The sequence below is a fragment of the Lissotriton vulgaris genome, chromosome 1_1 (assembly GCF_964263255.1).
Source record: "Lissotriton vulgaris chromosome 1_1, aLisVul1.2, whole genome shotgun sequence".
Taxonomy (NCBI): Eukaryota; Metazoa; Chordata; class Amphibia; order Caudata; family Salamandridae; genus Lissotriton; species Lissotriton vulgaris.
In genome coordinates, this window is record NC_141685.1 from 1389294956 (window position 1) to 1389318528 (window position 23573).

General features: G+C 43.4%; 1 protein-coding gene across 1 annotated transcript in view; it reads right to left on the reverse strand.

The window, feature by feature from the left end:
• PTPRZ1 (protein tyrosine phosphatase receptor type Z1) overlaps window positions 1–23573 on the reverse strand; it is a 652698-nt gene that overhangs the window by 77623 nt on the left and 551502 nt on the right. Inside the window, exons 17-20 of the mRNA XM_086966862.1 lie at window positions 20523–20543; window positions 20279–20375; window positions 6729–6811; window positions 4937–5071 (exon numbers count right to left, since the gene is read on the reverse strand). Of these exons, the coding sequence (XP_086822988.1) occupies window positions 4937–5071; window positions 6729–6811; window positions 20279–20375; window positions 20523–20543 (336 nt within the window). The remainder of the gene's footprint in view (window positions 1–4936; window positions 5072–6728; window positions 6812–20278; window positions 20376–20522; window positions 20544–23573) is intronic.

Here is a 23573-nt window from a genome sequence, read left to right on the forward strand (position 1 = left end):
CAGTGGCACTGGCAGTGGGCGCGGCCTCCCATGTAAACTGGTGGTGATAGATTTCTTTAGGGCCCCTGCTCCGCCTGTGCCAATAAAGGTGGAGAGAAAGGGTATTTCTGCACTATTAAGCGGCAGACAGTTGAAATATGGCTCCAACTCCAAGTCCCAGCGACTCCTGGGGGCCCCTAGAGCTCGGGGGGCAGGGGAGCGACCGGGCCAACCCGAGCGCTTTCAGTTTGACACAGCCAGGCGCGGGCCCCGGTGGAGCGCGGAGAGCACCTATGGTTACTCCAGGGGAAGGAACTCGCTGCTATCTCTCTCTAGCAGTCCTGCTGTTCGTTACTGGGACTCACCCAGCTCTGCCAGAGCACCTCACTCCTCAGCTGGGGCGTCCCGTAGACACTTGTGAGATATATAGAGAGGGAGGGAGGTTAAAGGTACATGGAGAAGTAGAACTAGAGTCAGGTTAAGAGAGAGGGTGAAGTGAAGTAAGGAAATAAGGAAATCCCATAGAGTATTTTTTAAATTTAATTGCCACCAACTGCCGGAGAGTGCTAGGGTTAAGGCTAGATTGGGCATGCCAGGCATGCACACCAAGGGGCAGATTTTCTTTATCGCAATGCAGCACAGCAACAAAAGTTACTGACCTGCACAAGGGTGAGATTAAAGCAGCACAGAGCCGTATATATTAGATATGGCCTGCTGCTGCTCACTACTCGCTCGTCACATTACTTGTCCAGAACTGCGTCCCCAGGGCAGCAGTTGGCGTGGCAAACACAGGGAGGTCCAAATTAGTATTCTAACTCCACGTTTTTCATTTGCCTGCATATCCTACAGTCAGTTTTTGCATACATTGTTATGTATCTTTTTAGGACCCTAGTGTAATTTTCCCGATTAATGCCCTTTGCCCTTATATAGGTATAGATCTCAATATCCTTATATAGGCATAGAAATCATAACCATATTTAGACTGACCGCCCCGTCCGGACCCCCTCTTGCGGGGCCCTGTCTTGACAGGCTTTTTGGCTCTATTTCGGAGTGATAAAGACTTTAAGCTTGCTCACATCTAGGATATGTATTCTTAGCTTGTGTTGGCTCTTTTAAGCCCTTTCTTCCAGACCTAGAAGAGGATAGCTGCTTTATATGATGATAGATCCCTTACTCTAATCCATCTATTGCCTATTGGCTTTGCCTTTCATTATTTTGCCTATAGTAGAGGGTGTATCCTGTGGTCCTGACTTTATATTACACATTGGTACGGTTTATGTAGGTACTCTGACAGAGCTAAGGGTTATTTCATCCTTCTCAGGCCTACAAGGCCCAGAACTAGAGAGACTCAATTTTGCTTTCTATCCCTGCAGAGCTGAGATGCTTCAAGGGGAAAGGTAATATTTTGGTTTTGAGCTGTTGTTCGCCCTAAGCGAACCGGAGAGAACCGGCCAGAGCTGAATCTAATCAAGAAGTGTCCCTGGGCTCAGGTCTCTAGACGAAACAAGCAGCTGATCACTGTGGGAGCGTCTAGAGCGAGGAGCCCGGTGCATGGACCTGGTGGGAGGAGGCTGCTGGCTGGAGCTTTCCACTAGAGGAGAGGAATCCATATTAGCGAAGTGCAGAAGAGGAGGAGTGGTCAGTTTGGTTCTTGAAGAGTGGAGAGTAGGATGTCTGCTGGAGCTGCAGAATACAGTGCAGTTCTATTGGTTTTCTGGAATGGAGAAAGAAGGCAGATGATTGCTGAAGCTGGAGAGAGACTATCAGAATGCATTAAAGCAGATGGAGGAGTTGAGGCTGTCAGCTGAAGTAATTGAGCCAGAGGCGTGGAGCTGTGGTGACGGAGGGAGAGACAGAGAGAGCCCTGATCCCACCAGAGACAGAGAGAAATCTTCCTTCTAATAGGTGAGGTAGTCTAAACTAGTCCACTTTACACTTACACCTTAATCTTGTCTTTATTCCCTAGGCTATTGTATGTCTAATCCTTTCCTTTCAGCGGTGTGTTAAAGTTCCTGTTAATCAAGAGACCCCGCAGATAACCTTGTCCTCATACTGTATGTCTAATCCTTTTCTTTCAGCGGTGTGTTAAAGTTCCTGTTAGTCATAGAGACCCCGCAGATTTGTGTACGTGCATTCTATTATTGTAATAATGATACCCCAGTTCTTAGTGAACCGACATGTGCCTTGTATTCTTGTTCAATCAGGGTAACCTGGTCTTCTAGTCAGACATTGTTTGCATGAACGGATGTGAATCCCGGTCAGGTAAGAGGTGACTGAACAATGAGGGAGAGAGGGAACATTTGATGTCAAGAGCAGAAGGTACATATTTCAATTTGGAAAGCCGTTCTAACTCCTATTATTGTAGTAGCGAACCCTTAGTGAATAGTGAGAGAGACTTCCCAACATAGAGACAGAGAGCTGAAGGTATTCATAGGAAAGTGGTCATCATTGGTAAGTGGCGTTAGTGAGAGCACTGATTGTGGTCAGTGTGTATACCCGCAAGATTGCGGCTTGAGTGAGCACTGAGGGTAGTCAGTGTGTAGATCCGCCGGATTGTGGATCATGTTGTAAGTGAGTGAGCACCGGGGGGATACGGTGTTTAGGTCCGCCGGATTGTGGACCGGATAAACAGAGAGCACTGGGGCTGCAGCTCAGTGTGTGAATGGCACGCCGGATTGCGTGTCGAGTGAGCACTGAGGGTGAGCAGTGTGTATGGCACGCCAGATTGCGTGTCGAGTGAGCACTGAGGGTAATCAGTGTGTAATGGTAGATAATCAGAACTGCCCCAGGGTAGATTAGTCTGGACCCATGTGGTCGCGAGACTATGAGGTATGAGTGTGGTGTAGGGCATGGATGTCCTTAGTAATCAGTGAGTATTCTTAGTATCCCTATAGATTTAGTGGTGTTTCTGATGATATGAGCTTGTATATTGCGAGTTCCCCATCCTCAGGTAGGTACCCAGGTGCCTGGATAGATGGGTCCTGAGGAGGGAGGTGGTTACGTTCCGGCTGGGTTGGAGGGGCTCTCAGGAGCTGATCCCATCTGGTCTAGAACCCGGTCGTTACAGGCCCCCACCTACGCTTCCTGCACAGGGCCACCATGAGCCTAAAGCCGGCCCTGCATCAGGGCAAGCCTCTGTAGAACAGAGCTGGCTCTATCAGAGTGCCCCTGAAAGTCTGGGGTCCCGGGCCAAAGCCCACTTTTTCCATGCATTAATACGGTTCTGGATTTCCAAAGCAAGAATATGTAAGACGAGAAGGCCATTCATGTAGGAAAGCAGAATTAGAGGCCTAGTCTTCAATGGAATCCACTGCTCTCGGTATGGCTGATTTACAATCTTGCAACATTTGAGTCCTGGTCTGTAAAGGCATTTCCCGCAGAAGATGTGGTTGTCAAATGTCTAAACTGAGAGCATCACTACTTTTTTGTAACTCCCAGTGGCAAACGATACTCTTCTGCAGAGTATGACATTGCCGGAATGGAAAGTCTCGTGCATATTCTACAGGGAATGCTGTAGGAAGGCTGATCCAGTCAAAGTCCAGAAGTCGTGTAATAGGATGGAAAATCTCTTTGCACAGGAGATGTGCATCACCACTCCTGGGCAGATGGAAGCAAGGGCTTATGGGAGTAGGAGAAATGATTTATTGCTGCTGTTACCTATAAGCTCATTGACAGCGTTTTCAAAACTATATATACAGAACTGAACAGCAGTGTACTCCAGTTCATGAGATTGTGCACAGTGCAGTTTAACAAACAGCTTTTACTTCAAGGATAAACAGGATTCATATGATCATAGCACAAACGCACTTCCTTGCCTCAGTACCACCTGTTATAGGTCTCATCTGGAAAAAAACTTTCAACTGTTTGTTGGTAAAGGCCTATTGTGTACAACAACAATACTTAGAGTGGGGGTTGGGTATTGCTTACCATTTGTTTGCTTTCTTGCCAATCTCATTTGCCTGTGTTTTGTTCAGTGGCTTCCTGCCTCTTCTTGTGTTTGTCCCTGTCACGGAGCAGAGCTTTTTTACCATCCTGTTTATTGGATTACTTGTATCCTTCCACATCTCATATAGGAGAACTAATGTTTAGTTTTTCTTTGAGCACTCCATGGAAGTGCATGTTTTTTTCTTGCTCTTTCTCCCTTATACTTGTGCCAGGTTTGAATAAAGAGCAGACTTCATCACACTGGTTTTCTATTGCTGTTTTCCACATGCTGCATGAAAGCCCAAGTCCTTTGCAGACAAAGACAGCATTTATGGTGCTGGGGTTAGAGTAGGTTACATTACTCATTCAACCTGTATTTGAAGCAGACATTTTACTAAGACTGACTAGAAATGGGATATCTCTTCTCCTGAAGGCCCCTAAATCTGCTCCCTGAGCTGCTGCAGAACACCAAATGGCCAGAGCATGTGTTCAAGTTGCAGGCCATGAGGAAAGGAAAAGGCAAGTATTTTCCTATAAATTCCAACCTTTCCTCATTTAACTGTTGTGTTCTTTTAAGTACCAGCAACTAGTCTTCTATGTTCTTTTTTAAGCTGGCTCACATGCTACAGATATTTTTTTATTATAATTTTACATTTATTGCTTGAAATTTGAAAAATAAATCATGCCTTATTAAAGATTGAATTCAATGTACAGATTTGAGATATGTTAAAATAAATGTTTGCTTTTCTTTTTTATAAAGACATTGGTTAACGACAAGCACTGGCAAATACAATAGCTTAACCCTTGCAAGAGAGAGGTGAGACCGATTGGTTTCACCAATGCTTGTTCATTTTCCTGATGCTAATTGGTCAACTGCTAGGAACTGATCCTTAAGCATGATTGCATGGTGAGTAGGATGTGGCATGTTCCAGAGGTTCAAGTCCAAAGTAACTATCACATCACAACACTACATAAACAGCGTGCATGGCGACAGACCTACGAAACAAATATTAACAAAGGCATATGGTCTTACCCTTCCCTTTTCGACGAGGTTTGTTATCATTACAATAACCTCCACATTATGTTCCCAGATCATCCTCCAAAAATCTTCTGCTGTTGACTTCAATGGCCCTTGGGCTGCAATGTATGCTTTTGGCCTATTGTAACCCTAAAGATGAGCATAAAAAGAATTTTATTTGGGAAGCAGTCTTTTCAAACAAATATGGCAAAATGTTTTTAAATACACCAGCATATTTTAAAAAGTCTAAAGTCACACAATAATAAATATAACCTCTAATGTAACGTACTTATCTGTGTGGGCATACTTTTATGAGTCGTATACTCATCTTACGCTCACTCTACTTGCCCATATACTCATTAACTAAGGTGCGTGCTAACCTGTACATGCAATTAATTATTGCCAAAGGTGTATGCTTATTAATTGTCCTCAGCTACTCATTCCAAAAGCTGTATGCTTACACTGTGCACTCAGGTACTCATTGCCAGAGCCATAACCTCACACCGACGACTGAGGTACTCATTACCAAAGTTGTATGCTCATTCTGTGTGCTCAGGAATTAATACCAAAACTGTATGTACATGCTGTAAGCTGATATTCTCATTACCAAAGATGTATTTTATTTTATGTGCTAAGGTTCTAAATATATAAACCTTGTTCTCAGTCTGGGTACTTAGGTACTTATTACCACAGTAGTACGCCCAATCTGTGCACTCAAAAGTTATATTGTATATCATATGATCACAAACGCTTGACAGCTTTTAGCACAGTATTATTGCACCTTTATAACACAAGATCAGACCGGTGGTGATAGATTCCTTATGCCTCCTGTTCTTACAGCCTCTTCAACCCATGATTTGGAAGGGTCACACATGGTGTCAAAGGGATCACTCACATATCACACACCTACCTACACAGTTAGCTACCATGTCAAGAGGACTCTTTCACTGATTGCTACAGCAGCATCTGCCATGTGGAATCCAGATACCAGAATGCCTTACTGCTGGCGCTAACGTACCACACAGCATTCCCGCACATCTCTGAATAACAGACCTAGGGCCAGATGTACTAAATGCTTTTCAGGTTGCAAAGACTGAATCAGAGTTTACTAGTGGAAGCACATTTTACCATATGTACTAACCCCATTTTAGGATTCAGTAATGTTTTAGAAATGGAAAGCAAATTGCTATCTTGAAAGGATGTGCTATAGGCATGCCCTGCAAATACAAAATACGTTCAAATTGTAATAATGGATTAGGACTGAAAGAGTGGTGGTAAATCAGTGAAATGCTACCTACCCCAATGCGGGGGGTGGCATCTCATTTGCAACACATAAGTGGTTCTTTTTGGACCAATTCGTCTTTGTGATTGTTGAAACATGTCTATGGGTGGAGTAGGCAGTGGTACAAGGGGCTACTGCCAACTCTCGAAGAAATTTTAAAATAAAAACCTTTTCTAATAGTATCCCTCTTTCCTTTAAGGACAATAGGCTGCGTAAAAAAAAAATTACTTAATTGAATGGCAACCACAGTCATGGTGGCCTGCTGCCCCTTACAGGCCACCAACCCTGTGATATCCACTAATTGGTGTGAATCACATTTTTTTACCTACCTCGTGAATATCAATGATGCAGGGTGGATAGTTACCCAGTCCATATCAGAGTTTTGGGAACCATCATATTGGTACACGTCAGTACACAAAATTCCACACTGGTCGTAAAAATATTGTTTTTTGCAACCAGTGTATTAGAACACTTGGCCCCTAGTTATGTATTTCAATGTGATGCATTGTCAAATAATATACTTACATCAACATAGTTGGCATTAATATAATCAGTCACTTTCCCATCCTTTTCTGGAACTTGGGAAAGTTTAACTCTGCTGTGGTCATCTGCAAGACACAAAAAGTTTATGTCAGTAGGATAGTGTACGACTTTGGATTACTGCAGTTTGCCCTATCTTTTGGCAATATGCACAATATATTATATGTTTTCATTTTAAATAAATAATAAACATCCAGAACTGTCTTAAATGTGTATAGTAGTAATTTTTTTATTATTATGTATTATTAATGCTACTATTGTAGAATGTATATCATTATCAAATTCTCAAAAAGATGAAATGGCAAGTTATAGGTTTCGGTCTTAATCATGAATTGACTGTTAATATAAAGCCACTTCACTTCAAAAGTCAGAAGTGTTTAGAAAATATACTTGGCCCAGTTGTTGTTCAGTTTCAGAATGACAATTATCTGAAATTGTTAATTCCCTGAAACCCGCTGCCAACTTCAATATCCTCTTTCTAGACACCCTAATCAAAATCCATTTCCAGTTTACCTCCAGAACATGCTGCTAGATAAGTAAATCCTCTCTACAAAAATGTATCTAACCCCTGACTCAATAATATGACATAAACTGCAAACATCCGTGCTGTCACATCTGTAGATCCAGTTATAGAGCTAAAGCTCTAGCCTGGCAAACCCTTTTTAAAAATATGGTAAGTTCTCCTGGGGTCATGGCAACAATGACCCAGGAGGCTTACATTTTTTTTCTATTGTTGCTGGGGGCTGCAGAACTCCCTACAGCTCCCACAAAAATATAAAACAAAAAATGTTGAGGCTGTCCCTGCCCCTTCTAGGGACATCATCAAAACAAAATATATCTATGCAGGAGCCAGCATGTTTTTCGGTAAAATGGCATGCCTTGGTGTTCACTTGGGGTACGCCACAACTAGTGCACTTTTTTGGTGCCCTGTTGCCCACCTGGGGCAACCCAGACCAGTAATTATTTTTGGGGGTCGTGGGGGGAAGCCAAGGGCCCATATGGCCCCATGGCATTGTTTTTGTAAAAGTAATGTGCCGAGATCAGCTTACAGCTTCTCCGGTTTTATTTCCTTTTTAATGGGGTGCCAAAGGGACCCATGGCTACTCCTATGTTGGGGGCTGTGGGGAGAGGCCCACGGACCATGCAGCCCTGCTGGGTCCCCACTGGTACCCATCGTGGGTGCAGCAGGAGTCGACATTACTCCATTCTAGTGGGAGCAGTTTTCCTTTGCTTCTGTGGGGTGAGAGTAATCAAAGCATTTCCCTGCCCCCAAAGTGCATGGGGGAAAATGCTTTCTCTCCCACCAGGCAGGAGCAGGTTTGTGCTCTCGCCCAGTGGGAGAACTTTGAATTTTCCTTACCCGTGCTCGCAGGCAGGCGAATAGACGGTGTCCTGGGGGTTGGGGACCCCAGGATAATGTTACTGATCCAGCCCCGGGGATGTGGTAACAGGGGCCATTCTATAGTACAGGAAGGGCCCCCTCATCTTTTATTTAGTTACCGGCCCTATGGGATGGGGTCCCCAGGACCTCTCACAGCACCCACCTCCCCTTCTATTAAGTGACTGCCCCAGGAGATATGGTCCATGTGACCTCTTGGAGGCATGGTAAGGGGAATGATGAAAAAGTGGTCGTGTATGCGGAGCCCCGCAAGAACATCCCCTAATGGAGCACACCAATTGGGATCACACAAGGTGCTTCTGTTTAAAGCAGTGAGGCTTTATTGCTTCATTTATATGACAATTTTTCTGGTATGCACGGCTTCGATATTTAACAGCATATCGAGAGTATTGTAATCCATTTACACGTGAACATTATGCTCCAATGCATTTCGGGCGAATGCGCCCTTGGTCACGGAGAGCTAAAGGAGGAAGCAGAACAACAGGGTGGTAAGGGAAAATGAAAATAAAAGTAAAAGTAAAAGGAGTCTAATGGAGTGCTCTTAGGTGTGGGACCGCTAGGTTGAAAGTGCGCAATAAAAGTGCAAGGTATCAGAGTGATATTACTGCCGGTGGAATACGTATATAGTGAGTCTCTGGGTCTTCAACGATGTGCTCTATAGTGTGGGGCTTAGGAGGTAAGTGCGCGTCACTAAGGTGTGGCGTAGGGGGGTGATAGGAGTTTTACCGTCGGTGAAAGTGAAGTCTCTAAGCGTGCATTAATGTCTTTACTTACTTCACTGTAAAGCGTGATGTCCTCGAGTATAATCCTATGGTCATCTGCAGCCGCCAGAGCCGCGTGTAAAACAATCGGCTAAATGGCTTGAGTTGACAGGGATGACGGACTCACGTCCGTGTGTATGGGGGCCATCTTGGAGTGGAGTGTTCCACTAAAGACATTACAGAGTGAATACATGCGTGTGTGTACGGGATAGACAGAATGCGGGTGATGCATATCTATAAGGTGGAATGAGGGAAAGGTAGATAACGTAAAGACGATCTATAAACGTGAATGAGGGCGTAGACCAGAACGTAAAACAGAATGTAAATGAATATGTGTAGGGATGAAGAACTGTAAAGGCATAAACATACAGGGGTGAGGTTAGGGAGGCAGATGGCAATGACTCTGGTAGTAAACATCAATAGGAATAAGAATAAAAAACTAAACATAGACAAAGTAAGCGAAAGAAAAGTTAAGGAGAGTGCAGTAATAAAAGGTAGGGAGAACACAGTAATAAAGAGAGCACAGTGATAAAGAGAATGAAGAAGCAACAATATACTGGTATGTTATAGGTAACAGCTAAATTCTGTCCGATCATTGAGTCCATGAGGCTGGAGAGTCTGTAGAAGGTAGATCCACTCAAGTTCTCTCTTCAATAATAATTTGGTGTTGTCTATACCTTCTTTTTTGGGTACGATCTCTAGGACCATGAATTTTAGTTGAGCGATGGTATGGTGTGCTTCCGTAAAGTGAAGAGCAATGTTGGATTTTACAGTTTTGAGTCTGATGTTAGACTTGTGCTCGTTCAATCGGGTTTTGATTTTTCGCTCAGTCTTCCCTATGTATAATTTGCCACATGGGCATTTTAGTGCATAGATCAGGTTGGTGGAATCACATGTGGCATCTACATGGAGCTTAATATTGTATCCTTTCATGGGATGTTGTATTTGATTACCCCGAATCACATTGTTGCAGTGTCCGCAGTTGAGGCATGGTTGGGTGCCACGGTGTCTTTTGGTTGACACGGTAGGTTTAGCCAAAATTTCCTTGATGTTTCGATTTCTTGTGTGCGCAAATATAGGAGGCTCATTGAAGATGCCTTGAAAATCCGGTTCGTTTTGAAGTATTGGCCAATGCTTCCAGATGATCTTTTTATATGCTGCACTGACAGTGGAATATTTGGACACGAGGACCATGCGTTGCTCTGTGTTCCTGTGAGTTTTTTTTAAACACTCCTGTCTGGGTATGTTAGCCACACGGTTCTTAGCTTCTTGCAAGATGTTTTCTGGGTAACCACGTGCCCGGAATCTGTCGGACATTTCCGTCATGCGTTGGTGAACCATGGTTTCATCAGATACTATGCGTTTGACGCGCACCATTTGGGAAAACGGGAGGTGTTTTTTCAGTGAACCTTGATGGAAGCTGGTGTAGTGGAGGGCATTATTTCGGTCTGTACTTTTTCTGTAAAGATCCGTAACGATACCATCGGTTGTGTTCTTGATGTGAACATCTAGAAAGGCTATGTCAGTATCGCTGATTTGCCACGTAAGTTTGATCCGTGGATCTTTGGTGTTGGTTTCTGTCAGAAGGCTATGTAGCGATTCTTTGGTGTCTGCCCATAGGAAAAATAGGTCGTCTATGTATCGTAGAAATAGTTTAGTGTGTTTTTGGAAGCTGGGATTAGTATACAAGTATTTGGTCTCAAAGTTCTCCATATAGGTATTAGCGTAGGACGGGGCAGCGCAGTTTCCCATGGCCATCCCCGAGAGTTGTAAAAACCACTGGTTGTTGACTTCAAAGTAGCTATGATAAAGCGTGAATATCATTAATTCCATCAGGAAAGTTTGCATGTCTTGGTGAATGTCGCTTTTGAGGAGAATTTGCTCTATAGCCTCAATGCCCCCTGCGTGGGGTATTGATGTGTATAATGAGCTTACATCTGCCGTACAAAATACTAAAGGTTCATTCTTGGAGGTTTGGAACTCAGACAATTTTTGGAGAAATTGGGTGGTGTCTTTGATGTAACTCAACGATTGGTGCACTAGAGGTTGTAGATATTTGTCCAAGAGTTTACCGGTGGTTTCGTGAATTGAACGTTTGGTAGACACTATGGGTCTGAATGGAGGGTCCATGAGATTCTTATGGATTTTTGGGCACATGTGGATTGTGGGGCTTTTAGGAAATTCCACTAACAAGTACTTTCTAGTGCGTTCTTCAATGGTTCCCAATTGAAATGCTTTATTGACAATTTCCTTCAGTTGGTTGTGGTATTCATTGGTAGGGTTACAATTCAAAGCCATGTATGTTTCAGTATCTTGAATATGCTCCCTGAGTTTGTTGGTGTACATTTCACTGTCCAGTATGACGAGGGCGCCACCTTTGTCAGCTTTAGTAAGTTTTATGTTGGTGTTGTTGGCTAAGGACTTGAGTGTGTCTCGGTCTTTGATAGTTAAGTTGTGAGTTTTCCTGGGTGCCTTGAAATTGATGTTAGCAAAATCTTTACGGACCAGTGTCTCAAACATATCGATACATTTGTGGCTAGTGGGTGCCTGGTAGGTACTAGGTGGTCGTAAACCCTTGAGTTCATCTGATTTCTCCATGGTGGAGGGAGGTAAAACGTTGTCGAAGAAATGTCTTAGTCTGAGTTTCCGTGTGAATTTAAAGGTACTAACCTCCAATTCAAGGAGGTTGGTAGTCGTCGTAGGAATGAAGGACGTGCCTTTTTCTAACAATTCCATTTGATGGTCAGATATCTTAGTTTTGGAGATGTTGATTACGAGGCTGCTTTCTTTGGTTTTTGGTCTTTCTTGGCTACTGTACTCCTGGTGGCCGGTGGACTTGGGTCTCGCTCTTTTGATCTTGCTCCGCCTGGGTCGTCTTGAGGATCTGGGCTGATCTCTAAAAAAGGACGGCTAGATGTTGCTTGTTCTCCACTAGTACTAGAGGTGGTGGCATTCGTACTGGTACTCGCCTGTTGTCGGTCAGTCGTGTTTCTGTTGTAGGGAGGTTTTCTGGTAGATCGAGTGGTCGAGTCAGTGTCCGATGAGGAAGTGTCCGTTTGGGAGTTGAATGGTCGGTTTCGTCGTCTTTGGGCATACATGTCAGCCCACGAGTATACCTCGTCGAGCTTGTAGTCCAGTGTGTCACGACGGAACTTCCTCACTTTTCGTTCATGTATCTCTTTCTGGTACTTGTCGAGTGTGAGTTTTGTTTCATCTAACATGGTCGTGAGTTCCTCCGGTGTCAGCAGATTCTTAATTTCATTGTCGATTTCTTTGATTTCCAACTCAAGCTCCTTGAGGATCCCGGCTAGTTCCTCGACTATTAATAGAATGAGGTCAAGGCTGCATTTATTTAAAATTCCATTCCACTTCTCTAGAAAGGTTTTGGAGTTTTTGCAGAGAGATGGTTTCAAAGAGATGCGTAGTCCGCGTGGGATTCTGAGTGCCCTGTGATAACGCAATAGCGTGCTCGCGTGGAGCTTTTGGTTTATATGTCTTTATATACAGAGGCCAAGGTGTGCGCTCTGGCTTCTGTGCTTTTGCTAATGTCGTCAAATTGCATGTTGAGTGGGTGCTACCCCGTGGTAGACGGAGTTGTGGATGAACGAATAGTGGAGATGACGGGGTGCACAGCGTCAAGTCAAGAGCGCACACCTTGGCCTTTGATGAATCGGAGAAAGAACGAATATACTCGCTAATCGAGGAAGACATAAGCCCCTCCACCACCACCAGAAACAAAGAGCAATGTGTGAAGCAACTTATCTACCTATCAAAAAGACATATAAACCAAAAGCTCCACGCGAGCACGCTATTGCGTTATCACAGGGCACTCAGAATCCCACGCGGACTACGCATCTCTTTGAAACCATCTCTCTGCAAAAACTCCAAAACCTTTCTAGAGAAGTGGAATGGAATTTTAAATAAATGCAGCCTTGACCTCATTCTATTAATAGTCGAGGAACTAGCCGGGATCCTCAAGGAGCTTGAGTTGGAAATCAAAGAAATCGACAATGAAATTAAGAATCTGCTGACACCGGAGGAACTCACGACCATGTTAGATGAAACAAAACTCACACTCGACAAGTACCAGAAAGAGATACATGAACGAAAAGTGAGGAAGTTCCGTCGTGACACACTGGACTACAAGCTCGACGAGGTATACTCGTGGGCTGACATGTATGCCCAAAGACGACGAAACCGACCATTCAACTCCCAAACGGACACTTCCTCATCGGACACTGACTCGACCACTCGATCTACCAGAAAACCTCCCTACAACAGAAACACGACTGACCGACAACAGGCGAGTACCAGTACGAATGCCACCACCTCTAGTACTAGTGGAGAACAAGCAACATCTAGCCGTCCTTTTTTAGAGATCAGCCCAGATCCTCAAGACGACCCAGGCGGAGCAAGATCAAAAGAGCGAGACCCAAGTCCACCGGCCACCAGGAGTACAGTAGCCAAGAAAGACCAAAAACCAAAGAAAGCAGCCTCGTAATCAACATCTCCAAAACTAAGATATCTGACCATCAAATGGAATTGTTAGAAAAAGGCACGTCCTTCATTCCTACGACGACTACCAACCTCCTTGAATTGGAGGTTAGTACCTTTAAATTCACACGGAAACTCAGACTAAGACATTTCTTCGACAACGTTTTACCTCCCTCCACCATGGAGAAATCAGATGAACTCAAGGGTTTACGACCACCTAGTACCTACCAGGCACCCACTAGCCACAAATGTATCGATATGTTTGAGACACTGGTCCGTAAAGATTTTGCTAACATCAATTTCAAGGCACCCAGGAAAACTCACAACTTAACTATCAAAGACCGAGACACACTCAAGTCCTTAGCCAACAACACCAACATAAAACCTACTAAAGCTGACAAAGGTGGCGCCCTCGTCATACTGGACAGTGAAATGTACACCAACAAACTCAGGGAGCATATTCAAGATACTGAAACATACATGGCTTTGAATTGTAACCCTACCAATGAATACCACAACCAACTGAAGGAAATTGTCAATAAAGCATTTCAATTGGGAACCATTGAAGAACGCACTAGAAAGTACTTGTTAGTGGAATTTCCTAAAAGCCCCACAATCCACATGTGCCCAAAAATCCATAAGAATCTCATGGACCCTCCATTCAGACCCATAGTGTCTACCAAACGTTCAATTCACGAAACCACCGGTAAACTCTTGGACAAATATCTACAACCTCTAGTGCACCAATCGTTGAGTTACATCAAAGACACCACCCAATTTCTCCAAAAATTGTCTGAGTTCCAAACCTCCAAGAATGAACCTTTAGTATTTTGTACGGCAGATGTAAGCTCATTATACACATCAATACCCCACGCAGGGGGCATTGAGGCTATAGAGCAAATTCTCCTCAAAAGCGACATTCACCAAGACATGCAAACTTTCCTGATGGAATTAATGATATTCACGCTTTATCATAGCTACTTTGAAGTCAACAACCAGTGGTTTTTACAACTCTCGGGGATGGCCATGGGAAACTGCGCTGCCCCGTCCTACGCTAATACCTATATGGAGAACTTTGAGACCAAATACTTGTATACTAATCCCAGCTTCCAAAAACACACTAAACTATTTCTACGATACATAGACGACCTATTTTTCCTATGGGCAGACACCAAAGAATCGCTACATAGCCTTCTGACAGAAACCAACACCAAAGATCCACGGATCAAACTTACGTGGCAAATCAGCGATACTGACATAGCCTTTCTAGATGTTCACATCAAGAACACAACCGATGGTATCGTTACGGATCTTTACAGAAAAAGTACAGACCGAAATAATGCCCTCCACTACACCAGCTTCCATCAAGGTTCACTGAAAAAACACCTCCCGTTTTCCCAAATGGTGCGCGTCAAACGCATAGTATCTGATGAAACCATGGTTCACCAACGCATGACGGAAATGTCCGACAGATTCCGGGCACGTGGTTACCCAGAAAACATCTTGCAAGAAGCTAAGAACCGTGTGGCTAACATACCCAGACAGGAGTGTTTAAAAAAAACTCACAGGAACACAGAGCAACGCATGGTCCTCGTGTCCAAATATTCCACTGTCAGTGCAGCATATAAAAAGATCATCTGGAAGCATTGGCCAATACTTCAAAACGAACCGGATTTTCAAGGCATCTTCAATGAGCCTCCTATATTTGCGCACAAAAGAAATCGAAACATCAAGGAAATTTTGGCTAAACCTACCGTGTCAACCAAAAGACACCGTGGCACCCAACCATGCCTCAACTGCGGACACTGCAACAATGTGATTCGGGGTAATCAAATACAACATCCCATGAAAGGATACAATATTAAGCTCCATGTAGATGCCACATGTGATTCCACCAACCTGATCTATGCACTAAAATGCCCATGTGGCAAATTATACATAGGGAAGACTGAGCGAAAAATCAAAACCCGATTGAACGAGCACAAGTCTAACATCAGACTCAAAACTGTAAAATCCAACATTGCTCTTCACTTTACGGAAGCACACCATACCATCGCTCAACTAAAATTCATGGTCCTAGAGATCGTACCCAAAAAAGAAGGTATAGACAACACCAAATTATTATTGAAGAGAGAACTTGAGTGGATCTACCTTCTACAGACTCTCCAGCCTCATGGACTCAATGATCGGACAGAATTTAGCTGTTACCTATAACATACCAGTATATTGTTGCTTCTTCATTCTCTTTATCACTGTGCTCTCTTTATTACTGTGTTCTCCCTACCTTTTATTACTGCACTCTCCTTAACTTTTCTTTCGCTTACTTTGTCTATGTTTAGTTTTTTATTCTTATTCCTATTGATGTTTACTACCAGAGTCATTGCCATCTGCCTCCCTAACCTCACCCCTGTATGTTTATGCCTTTACAGTTCTTCATCCCTACACATATTCATTTACATTCTGTTTTACGTTCTGGTCTACGCCCTCATTCACGTTTATAGATCGTCTTTACGTTATCTACCTTTCCCTCATTCCACCTTATAGATATGCATCACCCGCATTCTGTCTATCCCGTACACACACGCATGTATTCACTCTGTAATGTCTTTAGTGGAACACTCCACTCCAAGATGGCCCCCATACACACGGACGTGAGTCCGTCATCCCTGTCAACTCAAGCCATTTAGCCGATTGTTTTACACGCGGCTCTGGCGGCTGCAGATGACCATAGGATTATACTCGAGGACATCACGCTTTACAGTGAAGTAAGTAAAGACATTAATGCACGCTTAGAGACTTCACTTTCACCGACGGTAAAACTCCTATCACCCCCCTACGCCACACCTTAGTGACGCGCACTTAACTCCTAAGCCCCACACTATAGAGCACATCGTTGAAGACCCAGAGACTCACTATATACGTATTCCACCGGCAGTAATATCACTCTGATACCTTGCACTTTTATTGCGCACTTTCAACCTAGCGGTCCCACACCTAAGAGCACTCCATTAGACTCCTTTTACTTTTACTTTTATTTTCATTTTCCCTTACCACCCTGTTGTTCTGCTTCCTCCTTTAGCTCTCCGTGACCAAGGGCGCATTCGCCCGAAATGCATTGGAGCATAATGTTCACGTGTAAATGGATTACAATACTCTCGATATGCTGTTAAATATCGAAGCCGTGCATACCAGAAAAATTGTCATATAAATGAAGCAATAAAGCCTCACTGCTTTAAACAGAAGCACCTTGTGTGATCCCAATTGGTGTGCTCCATTAGGGGATGTTCTTGCGGGGCTCCGCATACACGACCACTTTGATATTGGAAGGTGTTTTTTCGACGGATAACACCACCCTTAGTGAGCACCCAAAACTTTATACACTTCAGTAAATAACCTGTGTAACTTGACGCTGTGCACCCCGTCATCTCCACTAAGGGGAATGATGATCCACCTCCTCCTGAGATTAATGCCACATGTTCCCCAATCCCTGGCCTACCCCGGGGGTTATTTTAATTTAGCTGTGGATCCTCTGCAAATTTGTGGCAAAAAAAAAAAGTGTTCAGACCACGCATGGTGTTTTCTTCGGCACCACCACCAGGACTTAGTCCAGAGCACTTAGAGGGCTGCCACAACTTCCTGATTGAGTTGGTGGCAGCCAATCAGATTTCAGCTTGAGATCTGTTGGGATCCACGAAGACTCTGCTCCCTAGATATACAAAGTAACACAGAGCTTTCCGATTCACCCTGGGAGTTTTTTTCCCCTTTAGGCATTTCACTTCCTTGGGAGTCAGGCTCAGATTGGCTGCCAAAAACATGAGGGAGATGTTATTGTCAGAATATTCAAGCCTCGCACTTAGAGGCATATTTATGAAGGGTTTGCATCATGTTTGCACCATACAACGTGGTACATGCGTGACACAAACTTCTAAGTCAGATTTATGAAGCCAAGGCTTTAAATGGCTTCATATATCTGGAGTAATGCAATGAAGTGCAAATCGCCGTGTTACATTACTCTGTGCAGGGAGGCATTCCATAGGTGTTAAATGGATGTACCCACGTTACTCTCATGGTTTTTTATGTATTTCTAGATTTACCAAAACTTGTAAACCTGGGGGTGTGCCAAAAAGATACCCCTCCCCCAAAAATGTGTAACAAAGAAAAATCTGTTTATTTCGACTCATTGTTTCCTCTTTCTGTGTGTGATGCATTCTGCAGTACTCATTGAAAGGGTGACTGCATTGGTGTTGCGCTGCCAAAACGGCGCCAGAGCGTGGGAAAGGACAAGAATGCACCGTATTTGGCAAATGAAGTGCATTCCTGCTCTTTCCCTGTCACGCAGGGCAGTGCAGCAAATTTAATTGTTCTCTGCCCAGCGCCACAATTTTCATACATATACCCCAGAGTGAATTATGATATAAGGGGGCAGAGTAGGGATACCCTGCAACCCTTTGCCCCATAGGGAGGGGACCAAGAGGGACTCACCCGGCGCCAAAATAAAAAATAGAATTGGCAAGTTTTGCTGCAATTTCACTGGACTCACTTTTAGTTTTAAAAAGAAGGGTGTTATACGGCACCCCTCATTGAGCCATTAATGGCCCAGGGGCTGGCTCACTTGCAGTGTTCTGTTCCGGGATCCAGCTGATGCAGGCAGGGAAACTTAAAAAATGCTCCTGCCTGCTTACAGCAGACTCGTATTCTGTTTCCCTGCCCGCACTGATGCATGCAGGGAAACAGAGCAAGATATTGCTCCTGCTCAGAGGGAACAGCATACAGGAAGCCAGCTGGGGCTGCAGGAGCCCTTGGGCACCCCCTGCAGTCCTCAACGTGTTCATGGTACGTGCCCTTCGTGGCACTGGGGCACCCACCTTTAAATAATGTGGGCCCCAGGGATGGAGTGCCCAGGGACAAAATAGGCTTGAGGAGGGGGGCCAGGTGGCCCCTCTCCCCTTTTCATAAAACAGATGGCCCCGGGGCATTACATCAATGATGGAATTTGAGATGTCATCATTGATGTAATAAGTAAGGTCAATAAGCAGTGCACGGTGGGGGCACAAGTTATGGTTAACTCTACTAACTATAATTGGTGAATTTCTGTGTTTTTTTTAGTTCAAAACATTAATGTTGTCGCTGACATATTCACCTAAGTATAAGGTTACTTTAGCCTTTGTTTTTGTCAGTGAATATAAATATATAATGTTTTCATTAAAAAAACACAGTAAAGATGAAGTTAATGTTACAAAAATGACTTAAAAGCCACTGAAATTTGCTAGTTTTGGTTCAGTAAACTAACCATATATTGCACCCTCATCGAACATTGCTTATGACCTCACAAACTACATCACTTATGACAAGTTAAATTACATAATTGTTGACATTACTGGTGACATTTTAAATGACATTGTTGATTACATCATCCACTGCTATTCACTACACTGCTATTCACATTACTCTACGAACCCTAACAAAGTTTAAGAAAAGGAAGCAGGAAACAGGATGTGTGCATTGATTAGACATAGATTAGTCCACCGTGACAACTCCTGCTGTGAATAGTGAATACTGCACACTGTATGGATTGCCTACCTGGAAACGTTATGCCGCAGGCAGCAATCCCTGCTGCACAAGGTAAAGTGCATGTGCAGCTTGTGCTGGTTGCTGAGAGAGGTTTCAATGAAGGCTCTGGCTTTAAGCCAAAGACCTCTGAGTAATGCCAAAGGTTAGATGCAGCATAGATTACCCACCCCTGGAGGGCTGTGCATGTTACATGATCAAAACCCAGTACAATGGACAAATATAGTGCGAAGTGTAAGTTCATGTGTTATGAAAGATTGGGTGAGGATATCACTGATTATGCTTCACTGTTCGTGACTCTAGGAAGTAGGAGGTAAGGATGAGCCAATCAGATAGAGTTTAGCTCAAGGTGAAGCTGTAAGCATGGCCCTCACCCAACTTCCCTTGTGCACAGCTGTGAACTGTGTGCAGAGTGCGCCAATGATTTCACAAATCCCTTTGGTCCGAACTGACTGCAATCTTAAGTATAAGTTCATAAGTAATGGTAAATTATGTTTTATAAGGGAAAATACCTCATACAGCGTTGGCATGGGTTAAGAATCAAGCATTTGCAATACAATAGGTTTTGCATTTATGAGACTTTGAGCTACTTGCACTGTAAATGTCAATAGCTTTAATTCTCGCAAATGCAATACCTATTGAATTGTAAATATTGTTTGTTTCCAAGCACCCCATGCCGCACTTGCACTTAATAGAGGCCACGCCCCTTTCTTTAGACGAGTCGCTTCTAAAGAAAGGGGCATGGCCTCTACTAAGTGCAAGCGCGGCATGGGGCGCTTGGAAACAACCCACAAAAAAATATTTGTAAAGCAATTGGTGTCGCATTTGCGAGAGTTTAAGCTATTGTCATTTATAATACCAATAGCTCAAACCCTCCTTTATGCAAGACCTATGGCATTCCAAAGAAGAAGCCACCATTGTCCTGGCTGCTTGGAAAGTGAAAGGGCGCATGGTTCACTGAATGTTGCTGCAAAGCATGTCGTGCCTGCAGTAAAACCAAACTCACTAAAGAAATAGTGCTTATAGACTAAATAACACAGATGGTGTTACAATAGAAGTAAAAGGGCCGTCTTCATGGGAGGTTACAAATGAAGACAAGGTTGTACTAAGGAGGGACTAAGAAGCCGATTACCGAATCAGAAGCCAGGATTTACAAAGGACATAGACACAAGCCAATAAAAAATAATGAGGGAGAGTGGGCGGAGCAACAAGTGCATACTCTAATACAGCATGCCTCGCAGAGCAGCGCATGCGCTGCCCAGGCTCGACCTAAAAACAGCAGGAGAAGGAAATTAAGGAAAGGTAACACTTACAAGCAACGATATTAATATAGCGGTTCTTGTTCTTGTTTTCTGGATGATTGGAATTATCTGACGTAATTCCCAAATCAACAGTGCAGCTCTGAACTTCCTGCAAATAAAATACAATACACTGTTGTTTTAATATAGAATTAGATAAATACTGACTTTAGAAACAGGAAAAATCTGAAAAACATAACGTTCTTCATAAATTCATACAAACTACTAATCTACGAAATGCAATGAAATATTTCCTTACCTGGTAAAATTCTTTCAGTGTCTAATGAGGAAATGAATACAGAAAGCACATAAATGAAATGTTACAGTACATGGTCAGTGGAAAATGTGTTGTAGTTAAACATGTCATGCAAACAAAAAGAAAATGATATAAATCACAGTTATGCAAAACGTTTTTACTAATAAAGCATTATCATTAAATAGTGATAATACATTTTATGGGTATGGATTGTCTACAAACTTTATCATGAAAAACAATTTTGAGGTAAGAACCGCTAAAAGATGAATATTTAATAATGACATGGAGCTGAACGCACCGACACAATTGATGTAGGTATCGATAAATAATAGTCTGGTTTTTAATTTTATATTTTAGTTAGTGAGACCTTCTTGGTTTATATATGATGACGAGTTTCAGGCAAATTTGTTTGCCAGTGTCTCATCAAAATTTTTTCTGTGTACGCTGGGTGTTGCATAGCGGTGTGTCAAAGATGAGAAGTCTAATGATTTGGAGGACTGCAGAAATACATTTTTATAATAAAATAAAGGGCAGCTTTACCTGTCCTTTGCAACAGGAGGACATTGTTCCCGCTGTTGCAACGAGCCAGAAGAGGCTGAAGATGCATTCCTGCCATTCTGCAGCAGCCACCCATCATCGTACCCATACTGACACATCTCGTCTTTGCTAACTTCCCCTCACATTGTCTCCAGTCACGTTATCCCTTCTACACCTCCAATCAAAGTCCACATGGACGAGCCATCATACCCTGAACCAATCCACATGTCCCAAAGTTCCAACATCTCTCATAAGTGCCCACCTTATTCCATTTCTGCACTGTTCACTACACGCCTCTAGCTATTTTCCAGTCAAGGGTTGTCCTGCTTTTCCTGGGCAGAACAGTCCGCAGCTGAAAAACAGCCTAGTAGTTTGTCTACATGCAAGAAAACTTTGTATCAACAAAGGTAGGGACCTTTGCTGAAGCAAAGTTTCCCCTATTTTACCGTAAAATCTTTACTGGCACAGACCCACAGAAGATCTGAGACATGATGCATATGCAAAAATCTCTTAGAGAGAGTTGGACAACCAACCAAAGGCTTCAAAACATTTCACACATTTTTGGCCAGCTAGTGGTGCCATCAGAAGAATGGGGATATCAATCCCATGCCAAGAGTTTCCAGGCCAGGGTGGAGAGTCTGCTCCAGTATCAACCCTGTTGTAGAGTGATCATTATTGTAGGGCCATCAGCTGTAACAGGCAAGAGCCTGTAGTGCTTGTGCCAGAAATAGAAGCTCATTAGAGAACAGATGCCATCAACAGCTCCCTCAACTGAAGGGTCTATCTAGGATTGACAGGCAGCAATGGTGTCACCGATAATGACATCAATGATCTGACACCAGCTGCTTCTCCTGAATGAATTCCCTGGAGTTGGTAGTATAAGTTTTTTTTACTTACCAAGGAGCTGACCTTTCTAGTCTTTGGAATGTGAGTTGGCAAAGAAGGGCTAGGGCTAGAACTTCTGTATTGGAGCTGTTGAGATTCAGGCTGTTCCGTCTAAGCATGGGCGAATTTTGCGAATCTCGCGTTCGCGAATTTTGCGGATTTGCGAACTCGCAATCCGCAAAATCCGCGAATTCTCGCGAATTTGCGGATTTTTTTTTGTGTTCGCGCGGGTTTCTGCCAGTTCGCGAGGGTTTTGTACAATGTCGCAAACGCGAACTTACCTGTCGGGTCGCAAGTTTTGCGAACTTGTTGTTTCTACGTGTCCAGCCTGTTTGGGACACTCTTCTTCATCACTGCCACTCTCTGTCACCACTGCCACTCTCTGACTACTCATGCCACCCTCTGGCCCACCCATGCCACCCTCTGTTTCATCACAGCACCCTCTGGTGTACATTATTGTGGCAAAGCAAAGCACACCTTCCCTGCCTCAAGTGACCTGAATTAATTTGGGGCTGATTAATGTGTCACAGAATATTTTTTTAGCTGGCACCTGCTTCCTTAGTGCTTCCTGATTAGTGATCTTTTGCACTTGCTAAGTGCTTTCATTGTTGCAAAATTAGTTACAACACCTGCCCTGCCCCAACTGACAATAATGAATTAGGGGCTGATTAATGTGTCACTGGATTTGAACTTCCAGCCTGGCTCCTGCTTGTCTGCCTTAGCTGTAATTCAGGACCTTTGTGTAACTATTCTGAGGGTCAGAGCAGGGTCACATAATAGTTGCAAGTAGGCAACTGAACTCTGGAGGGGCCCCTCAGGAAGCACTACAGGAAATGGCTACTAATGATGAGCTTGAACTTTTGAACCTGGTAAGTAGTTTCAGTTTTGCTAAGATCGTATTTCTGCAATTTAGCGCTTATTCGCGGGGCGCGAAGTTGAACTGGGAAGCCGCGAACTCACGCGAACAGTGCGAGCAAGCCATAAAATCCGCTGCTCGCGGATTTGCGGATTTTGCGGGAAATTCGCGAATCTCGCGGATTGCGAATTTACCGAAAATCCGCAAAATCCGCGAGCGTAACGGATTTTCCGCCCATGCTTAGTTCCGTCTCATTCAAGTCTCTTTTTATTTTTTTTAATTTTTATTGGGAATTCATATTGGTGCATAAAAAATCCATGATCATAGTTTCAAAACATTTAATCTTGCAGGTAGAAAAAAAGAAAAAAAAAACAAAAAACAGGATATCACAGATACAAGTCATTATCATTCAATATATACATATAAATATAAATATATTCACGTAAAAACCAGAGGAGCAAAGAAGACTTCAGGTATTTACAGGGATTTAGTGGGGAAGAACCGGCATAAGTTAAACACACACATATAAAAAAAAAAATATATATATATATATATATATATATATATATATATATACACACACACACACACACACACAGTGGGCTTATGTTTGTGATTGCCCATCCCTCCACACTTTCAACGGTGTCCAAATTTTACGCCCAAATTTGCGTGTTTTCATTCCCTTATGTGCATACAGTGTGGATTCAATATTGTGAATACCAAGGAGCCTGGTCAACCACATCTGGAAGGAGGGGGCATTTGAATCTTTCCAAGCT